Source organism: Sparus aurata, chromosome 13 (assembly GCF_900880675.1).
Source record: "Sparus aurata chromosome 13, fSpaAur1.1, whole genome shotgun sequence".
NCBI lineage: Eukaryota > Metazoa > Chordata > Actinopteri > Spariformes > Sparidae > Sparus > Sparus aurata.
In genome coordinates, this window is record NC_044199.1 from 2,356,388 (window position 1) to 2,369,393 (window position 13,006).

General features: G+C 40.8%; 1 protein-coding gene across 2 annotated transcripts in view; it reads right to left on the reverse strand.

Moving 5' to 3' along the window:
- Positions 1-491: 491 nt before the first annotated feature.
- cpeb4b (cytoplasmic polyadenylation element binding protein 4b) overlaps positions 492-13,006 on the reverse strand; it is a 33,593-nt gene continuing 21,078 nt past the window's right edge. The window contains exons 5-11 of one of the 2 annotated variants that reach the window (XM_030437406.1): positions 10,878-10,901; positions 9,284-9,454; positions 9,045-9,134; positions 8,603-8,721; positions 8,318-8,432; positions 6,741-6,922; positions 492-5,179 (exon numbers count right to left, since the gene is read on the reverse strand). In XM_030437406.1, the coding sequence (XP_030293266.1) occupies positions 4,952-5,179; positions 6,741-6,922; positions 8,318-8,432; positions 8,603-8,721; positions 9,045-9,134; positions 9,284-9,454; positions 10,878-10,901 (929 nt within the window). In that variant the 3' untranslated portion in view covers positions 492-4,951. The remainder of the gene's footprint in view (positions 5,180-6,740; positions 6,923-8,317; positions 8,433-8,602; positions 8,722-9,044; positions 9,135-9,283; positions 9,455-10,877; positions 10,902-13,006) is intronic. The other variant, XM_030437407.1, reaches the window with a different exon arrangement.

Consider the following 13,006-nt stretch of genomic DNA (forward strand, 5'->3'; position numbering starts at 1 on the left):
CACAGCTGGCTGAAACTCATAGTTCTGCTGAGATTTAACTTCTCTCCACCCTTCTGTTAAGTTAATCAATAATTATTTACCGGAGCCATCAGAGGCTCTGACGTCATCTGCTCCACTTTACATTTACAAAGATCAACTCATTAAAGTGACGTTAAAGTGCGTTCACAGGTCTTGGGGAGTGCTACTGCACACGTGGCTAAGTTGTATTGTTGTCTACATTACACACAATGCAGTGTATCACTCAGTGGCATACCGATCACAAATATCAGGATTTATACCACTTTTTCCACATATGCAGTCAAACACTCCTGTAAACAAACGTTAATGTGTAGAATTGGCGGAGTTGCCCTTTAAGACCGAATACGCACATTCGTCCTCTCGACTTCAGAGAATGACAACAATGAACATGTGATGTTTAACCGATTGTCGCTGTGGTGACATCACGTGACCTCATCAAAGCTTCAGACATGAAGAAACACGCCGACCACACATTTTCATCACAGTTAAGATTTATTTCATTCAACATTTCACATTACAAATATTTAAAAATTATGCATACTGTTATAAATAGTTGGCTGCAAACAATTAAATAACATTAGATTTTTCTTTTTCGTTTCACCAGAACTTCTACAGACCAACTCCTAGAAATATGGACATATCCGTATTACATAACTTAATTAGAAAGGAAAATACAAAAATAGGAACTTATAAAGTGAAATGACAATAAAAATTAAGGTGATATCTTAAGTAAAAAAATGCTATTACTAAATACAACAACCTTCCCATACACAGTTAAAAACTATTGAAATCTTGCCATTAAGTAACATCATAAACAGACAACAATTTAAATATTTATTTTCCTTCAGAAAATGTGAACCATATATTGTGGAGCACAATATAGCAATTAGTAAAAACTAGACACTTTAACATATTAAAAGCTTCACCTCAAAAATATAACAAAAATCTGATCAAAATTATAAAAATCAATTATACATTCCAATTAAAAATATACCAATAAACAGCTAAATACATTGTTGACCTAATAATTACAATGCAATCAATCACAGTAGCTTAAAATAAATAAAATAAGCAAATGAGCACAAAACCTTTAATGTTTTAAAAATAACTTCAATTATTTATATTAGTACAAATAGTTTGATTTCTTTTCTTTTTTACAAACACCAGCATGAAAAGGATTACAATAACAGTAGAAAATGACTGTGAAAAACATATTAACATCTTCTTTAATTAAATGTCTGCAATTAAAAATGGCATTAAAGAATTACATTGCAAAGAGTCTTTATCTGGAAAAAGGTTCAAAAGAAGTATTGCACATAACAACTTGAAGTTAACTTGCAACATTTACCACATTCAAGTCTTTAAGCTCCCCTTCCTCCAGATAGGTCTATATAAGATCACCTCGACAGACAGCGGGGATGAGTTCTCAAGTCTTTTAAACAGTGTTCTAGAAGGATGCTCAAAGTCCTGCACTGCCCGAAAAAAATCGATTTTAAAGTTCGTTTCTGTCTTGTTTCTCGTCTTTTTATCTCTCCGTCGTGTGCATCCTGCAGAGGTCTGCGAATGGGGAAGCGAAGGAGATCGACACGTTGGGGAGGGGAGGAGCAGGGGGGAGGGGGGGTGAGGCGAGGTGAGGTGAGAGCGGGTTTGGGGTGTCCTTAACAACTGAATAGTTGAGAAACATTTGGTGCACACCACAACAATTAATTTTAATAGCTAATTCATGTACTTGTCATTTTCTCTTTTTTTTGTCATGCATGCTAAGGATTACAATAGGTGCTAGTTGGCAAGTTCAAGAATATATATATACTTTTTTTTTTTTCAAATATTAAAATATCTAAACACCAAACATCCATTCTTGTGATACAAGATTCAGCGTTAAGCGTGAACCAAATTTTGCATTCTCCTTATAATATGTTATACTCCATCTATGGAGAGGAAACCAAGACAGAAGTTACCATTTTCCAACTAGTATAGCCATGTTTAGAGACATTAACATCAATTTTAATTTACAGTCTTTTTTTCTTTTCTTTTTTTTTTAATTCTCGCCATGCTGTTATTGACCAGATTGACTGGAAACATCTAGTGTACGAAAAGCTAAGACCAAGAGAGCGTTTACACTTTGGTCTCTCCTCTGCAGATCTGAAGTCGCATCAACACAAGTGCGCACTTAGTTGTAAAGTTTCCTCAGCACTGAAATGTATAAAAAGCATAACTGAAAATAATATATATTGAAATCACTCAACTTTTTTTTTCGTAAAATGAACATTTCCATATATGCAGATCTCTCAGTAACAAAAGTACAAAAGCTACCTTTCACAATGTGAAAAATTGAGGTATTGCAAAAAGGAGTTTCCCCATTTGTGAAAAATGTGCCTAAAATGACTGTTGGAAAAAGAAAAAATATTTAGAAAAGTAGTGCATAATAAATGTTTATATGTGCATGACAAAATAATTTAGCTAGAAAACACTGTACCAAAAATCAGCAGGCCATGTATAAAATAATCTTTTTTTTTTCATCTCATTTAACAGCAAATTCTTCACAAAGTGTTTTAACTTCTAAAATGCTCACCCACCGCACCAAAACTAATGTCCAGGGTGCAAAACTGGTGCAACGACACCACGCCGATATGAGGATACGTGTCTCACTAGTGTGTATAATCAAGTTTCTGTACTAACTCCCTGACATATTTAAATGCTCGGCTAGTAGGTCGCCACTGAGTGACTTAAAAACGTCAAACAAATGTGAGGATTAGTTTTACTTTCGCTGTGTGAATGTGCACGTTATGTTAAATTGTCCCCAAACACGCAGACCTATTTGAGATTAAAAAGAAGTAGTGCCTTCCAGCGTGCACCTCCATTTTGAGCTATGGAGAGTGTGAGGCCTTGTGTGTATGTGTATGTGTGTGTTTGTGTGTCTGTCTGCAAGCCCTGTTGTTTTTTTTCCACTGGTGTTCTAATGGGTTTTGACTGCTCTGTCAGATATATATATATAAATATATTATGTTCAAGGCCAATCTTTGGTTCGCTGGGCTTGACAGTTAAGCAAAACTGGGTAGAAGAAGTGACCGATTAAAAAAAAACAACTTATATGAAAAAACGTCCTTGAAGAAATGAGAAAGAAACGAAGAATAAAAACCTAAAAACAAGAAATGAGCTGCAGTGTGACCCACTACTGCTCAGCCATCTTTGGTTCCCATAAGCCACTGCGTAGAACCGACTGTTATCAAGAGCAAACTGCATGTGGGTAACAAGTGTGCAGCAGTGGAGCACACTGCAGAGACTATCTTCATTTATGCTTCAAAAACACTGGATGCTGAGTTGGACTAGCTTGGCGGGAGAAAGGATCGAGGGTTCGCCGAAAGGGCAGATTCCCTCCACGACTCAAATGTGTGCCGACGATTTTTTCGGAAATCAGACTTTAATTGCTTCTTTCATTAGGCGTAGCTGACTCTCGGATGCAAAGTAGAACCTTTTCATTAAAGACTTGGGAGAATTGCACAAATGCGTTTTAAAATAGGAAACGAAAAAAAAAAAACTACCAAAGACAGGCGTTCCCCCGTAAGAACTGCAATATAAAAAGGTGGTTGCTCGACCATCCTTCTCTCGAGGGGCTACCTTAACCTCAGTCCTGAAAGATGTGGATCCAAGCGCCGCGGGTTTAGATCCCTTAACCTCTGTTAGCTGCTAGCTTAGCAGCAGAGGCTGCAGGCAGACATGAGGAGGGGGAGTGGGGCTGGACTTATCTCTTGACCAGTAAGCCTGTCTGTCTCTCCTGTAGCCTCCCGACGCCATACATTCCCCTAATACGCTGCATACTGTACCATGCTCTGCTCTGTCCCTAGCACAACCCTGGGTTTGATTACAAAAATAAGGAGGTGATGAAGCAAGTGAGTACAAAACTGTGCCAGTCACGTCACACTCTGCCTGTTGCATCACTTCCCTTTGATTAGACTTCTAAGGAAAGGAGAACACCAGCGGGTGACAATGTTTTCGTTCTTGCTTTCTTGCTTTTTTTTTCTTTTTCTTTAAACTGTATTCGGCACATTAGCAGCTGAGTTTGAGGTATTAGTTTTTGCATGTCAAAATGGAGATCAAAACCCAAATATGTGTGTTGCTATAATTTCGTTGTGGTTTTCAAGTAACGTCAATATTCGTATGATCTTGGAAAATCATAAAAAAGAAAAAAGGTTCAAACATTTTGATCTGGGAGGGAAAAGTATCCATGTGGTTCTGCAGTGGGCCCTCTCTGTTCTGTATAGTTAATCAAGATTCAGCTTTGGTTCACTACTAAGGGTCTCATATACTGGATCTGCACTCTTTAAATTGGAAATAAGTGCACTCTTCTTTAGCAACACCTTTTTCAATTCACATTTGCTCTGGAGCCTCTTGCGTCAATAGAAAACTTGAATCGCAGCTCTCAAAAAAAAAACAAACAGCCAATCGTAACTTGTTTGCTCTGGAGACTCGGTACAACACAAAAAGCAAAGAGCTCTGCTACAAAAGAAGTCCATCAAATGTCAAATGAAGTGTATTTGTTTTGGGGCGTCTCATATCAAAATTAAAATTAAATACATTGTTTGGAAAAAATACGCCAATTGAATAGCAGAGTACCATATCACACCTCAAACGTTCTAATATATGTATTTTTTGAGAACTCATAAAAATATTTCAAAAATCAAACGCATAAATAAAATTATGTTACACATCTTTTTCCTTGCTGGACATATTTGGATATAATTCCAGTTTTCTTTTCTATCTTCAAAATATAGATATATATTAACTTAGAAAAAAAAAATGAGAAAAAGGTTCAGTGAAATTAGAGCGAAAAGGAACCAGCAACAGAAAAGTGCATTTATTTGTACAATGATTTGCGACTCCTGCACTACCTGCCCTCCTGCTCCCCTGTTGCCTCTCCCTCTTCGTCCTCCGCTCAGTTCCAGCGGAAGGAGATGTGACGAGGTCGGTCGCCTCCCTCCTTCACCAGGGGTTTGTGAAACTCTCTTCCGGCACGCGAGTGGATGGCCGCCCAGCAGTACTCGCAGTAGTACTGCAGACAGGTGACGTTGGCGCAGAAGAACGGCGCGAACTTCCCGCCGCAGCGAGTTCCCTGGCACTCATCGCACAGCTGGTCATCCAGCACGTATGGCTTCACTTCCACCTGCAATCAGAGATGAGAGGCGTTCAGATGGTTCCTGTAAACTAAAGATTCTGAGTAAATCAGTCTTCTAGATGTTTTCCAGAGGCTCTCTGAAGTTAATCTGAAAACGTGGTATACAGCTTTAAAGTTAGGATCCTTAAAATTATCAGTCAAACCTTTTTTTTGATACAGTTCATGGTCTGCTAATCTGCCATCGCCAGTTTATACGATCTATAATCTCTTTTCTAATGGTAGTGGTATGGTAGATTTTCATAATGAAAAGAAATAACAGTTTTGACGTTATGTCAAAGACACGCATGTGTTGTGTAGCAGAGATATGGACTTCAGTTAGCAGGCTAACCAGCTCGCCCTGGCACATCCTTTCTCATTACACCACTTTGTACCTAAAGAGGCGATGGTCCAGTAGTGCAGCTCGGACCTTCAGGAGCCTCACCTGACTTTCACACCTGAACTCGCCTTGTTTTAGTTGTTCCCGAGCCAAAGTCCTGGTTGGGACTGCTAGCCGAGCTAACTTGTGAATTGCATTTACAGTTAACGGTTACTCTGGCGATATGAATTTGACAGGTGGCTAATTCTTACATATTGCACCTTTTAAAGATTTCATTTAGTGAAGACCGGATGACTCTTATCATGAAGCCGTCACAGGAAATGCTTCAACAGAACAAAACGTGGCATTTTTGCCGGCAGACTGGTTTGAAATATTGTAGAGTCGAGGAACGATAAACAGCCACTGCATCTGTCCGGCTCCAAATGTTGAAATCTGTGGATTTCAAGCTCCCTCTCCTGACCAAACTATACACCGTTCGCTTCCTTTTCCGACTGCTCAGTGATGAGGAACTGTGCTATTAGCGAGTGAATGTCACTGAGGCGCTCTCTCGAAAAGCTACACACCAATTATGCAAATGAGAAGGCAGCGTACTATTATTTCAGCATTTCATTTCATGATGTTAACTCGATATTTCTGCTCCCTCTCGTTCACTCACCTCTGCTGTGCAAATGTGAATAACATTCAGGTCAATTCAATTACAAGTCGCCTTAAGCTGTGATACTTTCATTCCTCTGCAGCTGGAAACAGTCAATGATAGCAAATCTAAACACTTAAACCTCTCTTGCTTCAACACTGTAATCAATAATCGGCCTCCACCTGCCTGTAACTGATAACTGATAGACGGTTTCTGTTCTTTTGCTTCCAACTGTTACTGTCTTTTTGATGCTCTCACTCGATGGTGGACACTTTAAGTCCGGTTTGAATTTGAGTAAAAGGTTCTTTGGTTTTGTTTTGTATCGTTTTTCTCCCATGTAGCTCACAGGAGCTTAAACTATTTTTCGCAACCAGGATTGAAGAAATTAATTTAGTAAAGAGTAGTAAACAAATTCTGTATAAAGTACGAAATGTTTTACTCAAGAGCTTCTGTCTTTTGGCACAACTCAGAAATGGGGCAAAGGTGAGGAAAGTTCGAGAGAAACAAGACAGGAAGTGAGACGTGGGGGTGACAAATCAAGAAAGAAGGGGGCCGAGAGGGGAGGACGAAAAACACAGCTCTCTTTTCTTTCCACTCACCCGTTTATCGATTTCTCCATGCTGCAGCTGTACAAAGCGAGCACTGATAGCAGCAATGTAGCTCTGCTGATTAGAGAAGGCGACCCGCCCCGCTCCCTTGGGGTACTTCAGCTCAGGGTCTGTGTCGATGCCAGCGTAGCAAACGCCGCCGTACAGGCGGTCCATGATCATGGCCAGCTCCACTGCAAGACAACCAGAACCATCTCAACAAGACATTCACCAAGACCAGTCTGATGCACAGAAGCAAAAGACATTAACACATACGCACTGTTTGTCACACAGGATTAAAGGTGCACTCTGTAGTTTTAGGGAAGAAATTCTAATCAGGACAGAAGGTTCTTTATTGACCATTTTTTTGCCCTGACCAAGCTAAATAAACAAACTCCCTTTGGTTTCATGACTGAATAAACAAACTGACCTTACAGGACGACACAATGTCATACCGTTTTACTTTGTTTACATGTGGCGGACCCTGCCACCATGCTACTTTCAAACTGTGTTCTCTGACCTTATTTTGCTCTGAGAACATTTTGTTTATTCAGTTACGGAAAACATAAATCATTCTCAGTTTGTATTGTTACCTAATTAATACTGAAAATGTTAAAATTCTGAGTTTTAATTTCGCCCCTAAACTACGTAGTGCCCCTTTAATAGATAAAGCCAGTGAACACAATCAGTGAGAGTTCATCATCATCTGACAGCTTACAGCCGGCGGCACAGGATGGATTTAAGTCCAGCAGTGTTTGGTGGGTCACATGTGAGAGAAGTGTCAGCTTCTAAAACGGCTGCAATAAATAGATTAAAGTTATTTAAAACCTGCATTGAGTTTTTCTTAATAGCAGTTAACAAATATGCTAATTTGAGGGAGATAGCCCTGCAGATTTGCAATGCAGCTCTACTAGTTAAAACATGAAAAAAGTCAAGTGGCAGTTTTTTTTCAATAGATTTTGCACATGTAAATTTAGACACAGTCTCATAAAACATTTAATACACTGCAGGGTCCTGTGACCTTGGTCATCACCACAACAACGGTGCGGTGCAGACAACATGAACACACAGCACACATAACATCGCTATCAGGATAAAAGGGAATTTAATATTCTGCACAGCACAGCGTGCCACAGAGACGACTTCCTGATGGGACCAGTGTAGGTCAAAGCCGATTTTCACTGGCACAGAGCTTCTTTTAGCTCTGCCCTCTAGCAAGTCTAATGTTTATTATGAACACAGGCTGATCACGTTGCAGTGTCTTACAGAAAGGAGAATTTTGTTAAAAGCTGGCACTTCAAAAATTGGGATGAAGCACGAGGAGCATGGTAAGTGAAGGGCGAGTAGTTAGAGTTGCTTTTTGTGATCAACAGTTAAAACATGCAAAAGAGTTACAGGCCGATTTACTGAAAAGATAAGAAAAACTAAAACATCTACACTGAGAAGTTGTTTAACAAATGAATTAATACTTAATAAATAAAATAACTGATTCAACCCAAATGCCTCGTATACTCTCTAAATATTAGTTCTGTCGTCGCAAACTCTCATCAAGTCTTCTATAAAAAGATTGACAAAAAAATGAGGGCTACCTGCACGGAGCGGACGAGGGACGCCTCCCACAAAGATGGTTTTCCTCGGGTCCAGAGGCTGAGATCCATCCATCACAAAATCACTGTCGTTCAGGTTCCACGGGCGGATCTGGACCTGTCACACACGAGAGCAACAGGTTTCAGCTCGAGAAATAAACTGCACTGGGCACAGTTTCAAACAAACTTTACTCATAAAGTCAAGTAAAAGTCATAACAAATAGTTTCACTGAGCTCAGAGGACACAGCCGGAGCAGATGGGTGCGTTTGTGTGTGTTTTCCACTGACCGGCTTGTCTTTGATGGTGGGGCTGGACACACAGAGGTACAGCTTGCCGTCCTCTTCAATGCAGGCATCGATCAAAGCCTGCACTGAGCTCTCATCCTGGAACAGCAGGAAGGCGTAGCCTATACAGAATACAGCAGGGTTATTCATGCTGCAGGGGGAGCAATGTATAGACAAAGAGTCACACTGGAATTTAGAGCAGTGATTACTGCGACTGTCAGTGTTATCACAACACACTTCCTGTTGATACCCTCCTGTGGTGAACGCAAACGGTCCAACACACAAAATGCTTCACATAACAGGCAAAAGACTGCACAGATGCACACGTAGTAACAGTGGAAGTATACTGATACAAAGCTAACACACAGTGCTGTAACAAAGACTCAGACTTCAGTCTTTTGTAGTCATATATTAAGATGAAGAAGATGCAGCCATCTTAACATACCTTTGGGGGGAAAATAAGATTTGCTCTCTGCTTTGTGAGGCCAGTCCACAAACAGATGTCCAAAACGCCGGAAACTGGCTGTAATCTCATCTGAAATAAAGCAGACGCAACACACTCACTGTCAGTCCACAGGTGTAATATCGGATGGCATCTTATGGTATACATTTCCCTCAAGTTACATCCATTTTCAGTCCCCAGAGACGAAATAATCATTTTAGATCTTAATGTGACTGCTTTACCTTCATCTATGTCCGGGGGCAGTCCTCCCACAAACACCTTGCGTGAGTAGCGCTCGACGCGCTCTCCGTTCTGGTGCGGGAAGCAGTGTGGCGAGCCGAGGCCGGCGAGACCCTGATCGCCACGCTCGTCGTCAGGGAAACCATCCTCCATAGGGAAGAGAGAGGAGTGGCCTGAGAGGGAGAAGAGCAGGAAAGGTTTAATTCCTGGAGAGAGAACTACAGGAAAGGTTGTCATGGTGACAACACTGAGGTAGTGATAACAACTAAACATTAGCAGCTTTATCTCATTCACCACTGACCACAATGAGTCATCCACCTGTCTTTGATTTTTCTTCACCTGACGTCACTTGCCACATCATCATGACATGTAATGCACCTTATTAGGAATGCATTCAAGCATATTCCTATCTGCTTTGACAATGTGTGGCTTTAATACCCTCTGGTTAGCTGAATGCTTTTGCAGACCCTTTAACATCACTGTGTAGTTTGGGAGAACTCAGAATTTTAATACTGAATAAACAAACTGTTCTCAGAGGGGAAAAAAAGCCCTCAGAAAACTGTTCAAAGCTAGACAGGTGGCAGGGTCCGCCAAAAATAAACAATTAAGACAGTATGAAAAGGTGTTGTCCTCCAAGGTCAGTTTGGTTATTCAGTTAATTCAGTGACAACAAATGTCTTTCTCCAAAACTACACAGAATAATCACATTATAATACTGCCGTCTGACAGAAAAAACAGCAGCAGGAGTGAAGCGTAACATGCAGAATACAAATGTTAAAAGGCGACTGTTGTCCAAAAATTACAATAATACTGTCTTTTTAAAATTAGGAGAAAAAATAAAGACACAATCACGAAGGTCAGGTGGTTTTTCATGAGCATGGAGAAATTGCACAAAAAAAAAACCCGGACTGGACGATAAACAAGAAATAAGAAATGGACAGGATGTCATGCGCGCACACAGCCAGCAACTGTGATGTCAATGGAGGCCTGAACATGCATGCAGGATGTCTCAAATAAGCACAGTAGTCCTCTCAGTAAGCAAGTCTAAATAGTGGATGTGCATGTTTGTGCAAGTGTGTGTGGTAGAGGTTAAGCCCTCCCTAACCTATCCCTGCTCCTATACAGCATGCCCTGAGCTGCTTTATACAGATTTATGCAAGGGAGTTAGCCTGAGCTTACAGTATGTGCTGTGTGCGAGGTAGTATGTGTGTTGTAGTGTGTCCGGCCAAGTGCCTGACCCCGCACTGAGGGTTTTGTAGCTGTGTGTGTTTGTGTGTGTGTTTTTGCAGCTATTGTTAGATGTGAGAATCTTGCATCTCGTGTGTGTAGGGAAAAAAAAAAAAAGGGAGCCGAGCATAACAAGAAAAACACACAATAAACGGATGAAAGGTGCAGAAGATCACGTCACAAGCTCACAGCGAGGCTCGACACTGAAGACAATCATGCAGACTGTAAACACAGGCAACAACCAAACGCCCCGTAACCAGTGAAGTCATCACAGAACGGCTTAACATCGCAAATAAGGCAAAAATATTGAGACCTGCGGGTGAACTTCAACTGGAAAAGGGACATAATATATCCACGATTATATTTTACCTCGTCTCCTGCTATAATTCCTGGCTGCATGTGGAATAAGGACAAATCAAAGAGAGGGTGATTATAAATGATGCATAATACACTGTACCGATTAATGTGCCCGGTGGTTCATGAAAATAGAGCGGTGATTCATAGTCTTCCTGCCTCTGTTTTATAAACCATCTCTGAATTATAATCAGCCGGTAAAAACTTCATCATAATACTTTATCAGTACAAGTTTACACTCAGGTCTGTGGATCCTGGCTTCTCCAGTTCAGCTTTAAAGAAGAGAGAGGAGATATTCTGCCCTTTAATTATGACCCAGAATCATATAAAAGCCTAAACAAAAACGGGAAAGATAAAATTGTCCAAGACGTGGACCCTGAGGCACGCCACGGTTAATCAGGAATAGTCTGAGATAGTAAGATAGTTGAGTACACACACCGCTTCAGTCAGTACACCAAGACACAAATCCACTCAGCATCAAAGACTTCATTACACTCAAGCAGCACTAACATATTCACAAGTGTTGAAAAGATTGATAAGTCACAGCGTTCATTCTGATATCAAGAGTAAGAAGTCATCACTGTCATGCACTCTCAATGTACCCAGACCAAACATGTTCAGACTCATGAGGCTTTTATCATCACCACTAAACTGTCAGAGTAAATGCAAAAGTTTACATAATTCTGTTATAACCACAGCAAATAATGTGTAATGTAATTAGTTTATTTTACCAGGTATTGATATCACTGTGATGTCTGTATGTTTGGATCAGGAAGATTGAATGCTAAACAATTTGGATAACGGACGACAAACTTATGACGACAGAATCGTTATATCTTAAAAACTACAAGATTTTACATAAGTGATTGTGAAGCACAGTTATGCTGAACATGAATCATTTTTCTCTGAGTATATATGAATTTAAGCACATTTAACCTTGAAAACGTAATAGTTAAATGAAGCATTCTGAAGACTTTGTACGAACCCTGAAGCCAGCAGACTGAGTGCAGTCTCACTGACTGAAGCGAGACTCAAATTCAACACTGTGATGTAAGCTTCTCTGTTTGCTCCTGTTGCTGATACCAGAGCAGAGTAGGCACCGCTGTGGCTAACTGCAGGGGGGTGAACTGTCTCACACAAAAAAGAAATGAAACTAGCAGAAGTGTTTCACGCTCTCCTACGGTCACGCTTTAGACCTTTCAAACAAAGCGCTTCTATGACAGCAAGTGGTTACCGTTGCAACCTCTACGGTTTCCACTATAAACACGATAGCAGCGCTGCGGTCAAGGAAGGCAGCCGCGGCACCAAGGAGAGAGGAAGGACGCCTTCCACTCTTACGAACATACGTAGGTAGACACGAGGCCATCTGCCTCTGCTGAACTCTTCCAGGTAGCCACTGTGTGCTCGCTATGTAAACGTGGCAACGGCAGGAGGCACACTGAGGTAAACAAAGCCTCTTTTCACTATTTGAAAGCAACGTAGTATCCTCTAAAATCAGATAGAGTTCAATCCAAGGGCGATTGAAAGAGTGATGTTTCACCGCTTTAACAATTCTGTCGAGAAGGTATGAAGCTGGTCTTACAAAGCTCTACATCACCTTCCAATTTTTGTGAATGTAAAATTACCCCGATGGACAGCGCACTCGTTTCTTTTTGTTTAATTCATTCCGCGGAAATCTAATTTCCTGCTCCGCCATAAAACATGTCTGTAACCCATCAAACAGGTTCATCAGCCCACAATGCAGTTCACGGTCACATGTGTACACAAGACGATGCTCTTTTCGCTCATTCCACTTAATACGCTCACTGGGAAATAATGTTTCTTTGCGCGGAGCCGTAGTGAAACAAATTAAAATGTGGACACTGGGGAGATTGAAGCAACGACCCCGTCTAAAACTGCAGGAACACGGAGAGGATGAAGAAGAGGCCAGAACACACAAGCAATAATCCTCAGCTCCCTCAGTGGACTTTCCAACCCAGATGGACATTAACTCTGGAGGGAGGGGGGGGGGGGGGGGTCAGAGAGAACTAGAAAGGGAGAGGGAGAGGGAGAGAGAGAGAGAGAACAGGAAAGCAGATTGAAAGAGAGCGGAGAGTGCTATAAAAAGAAATGTGTGTGAGAGAGAAAAATAGATTGGAAGAGAT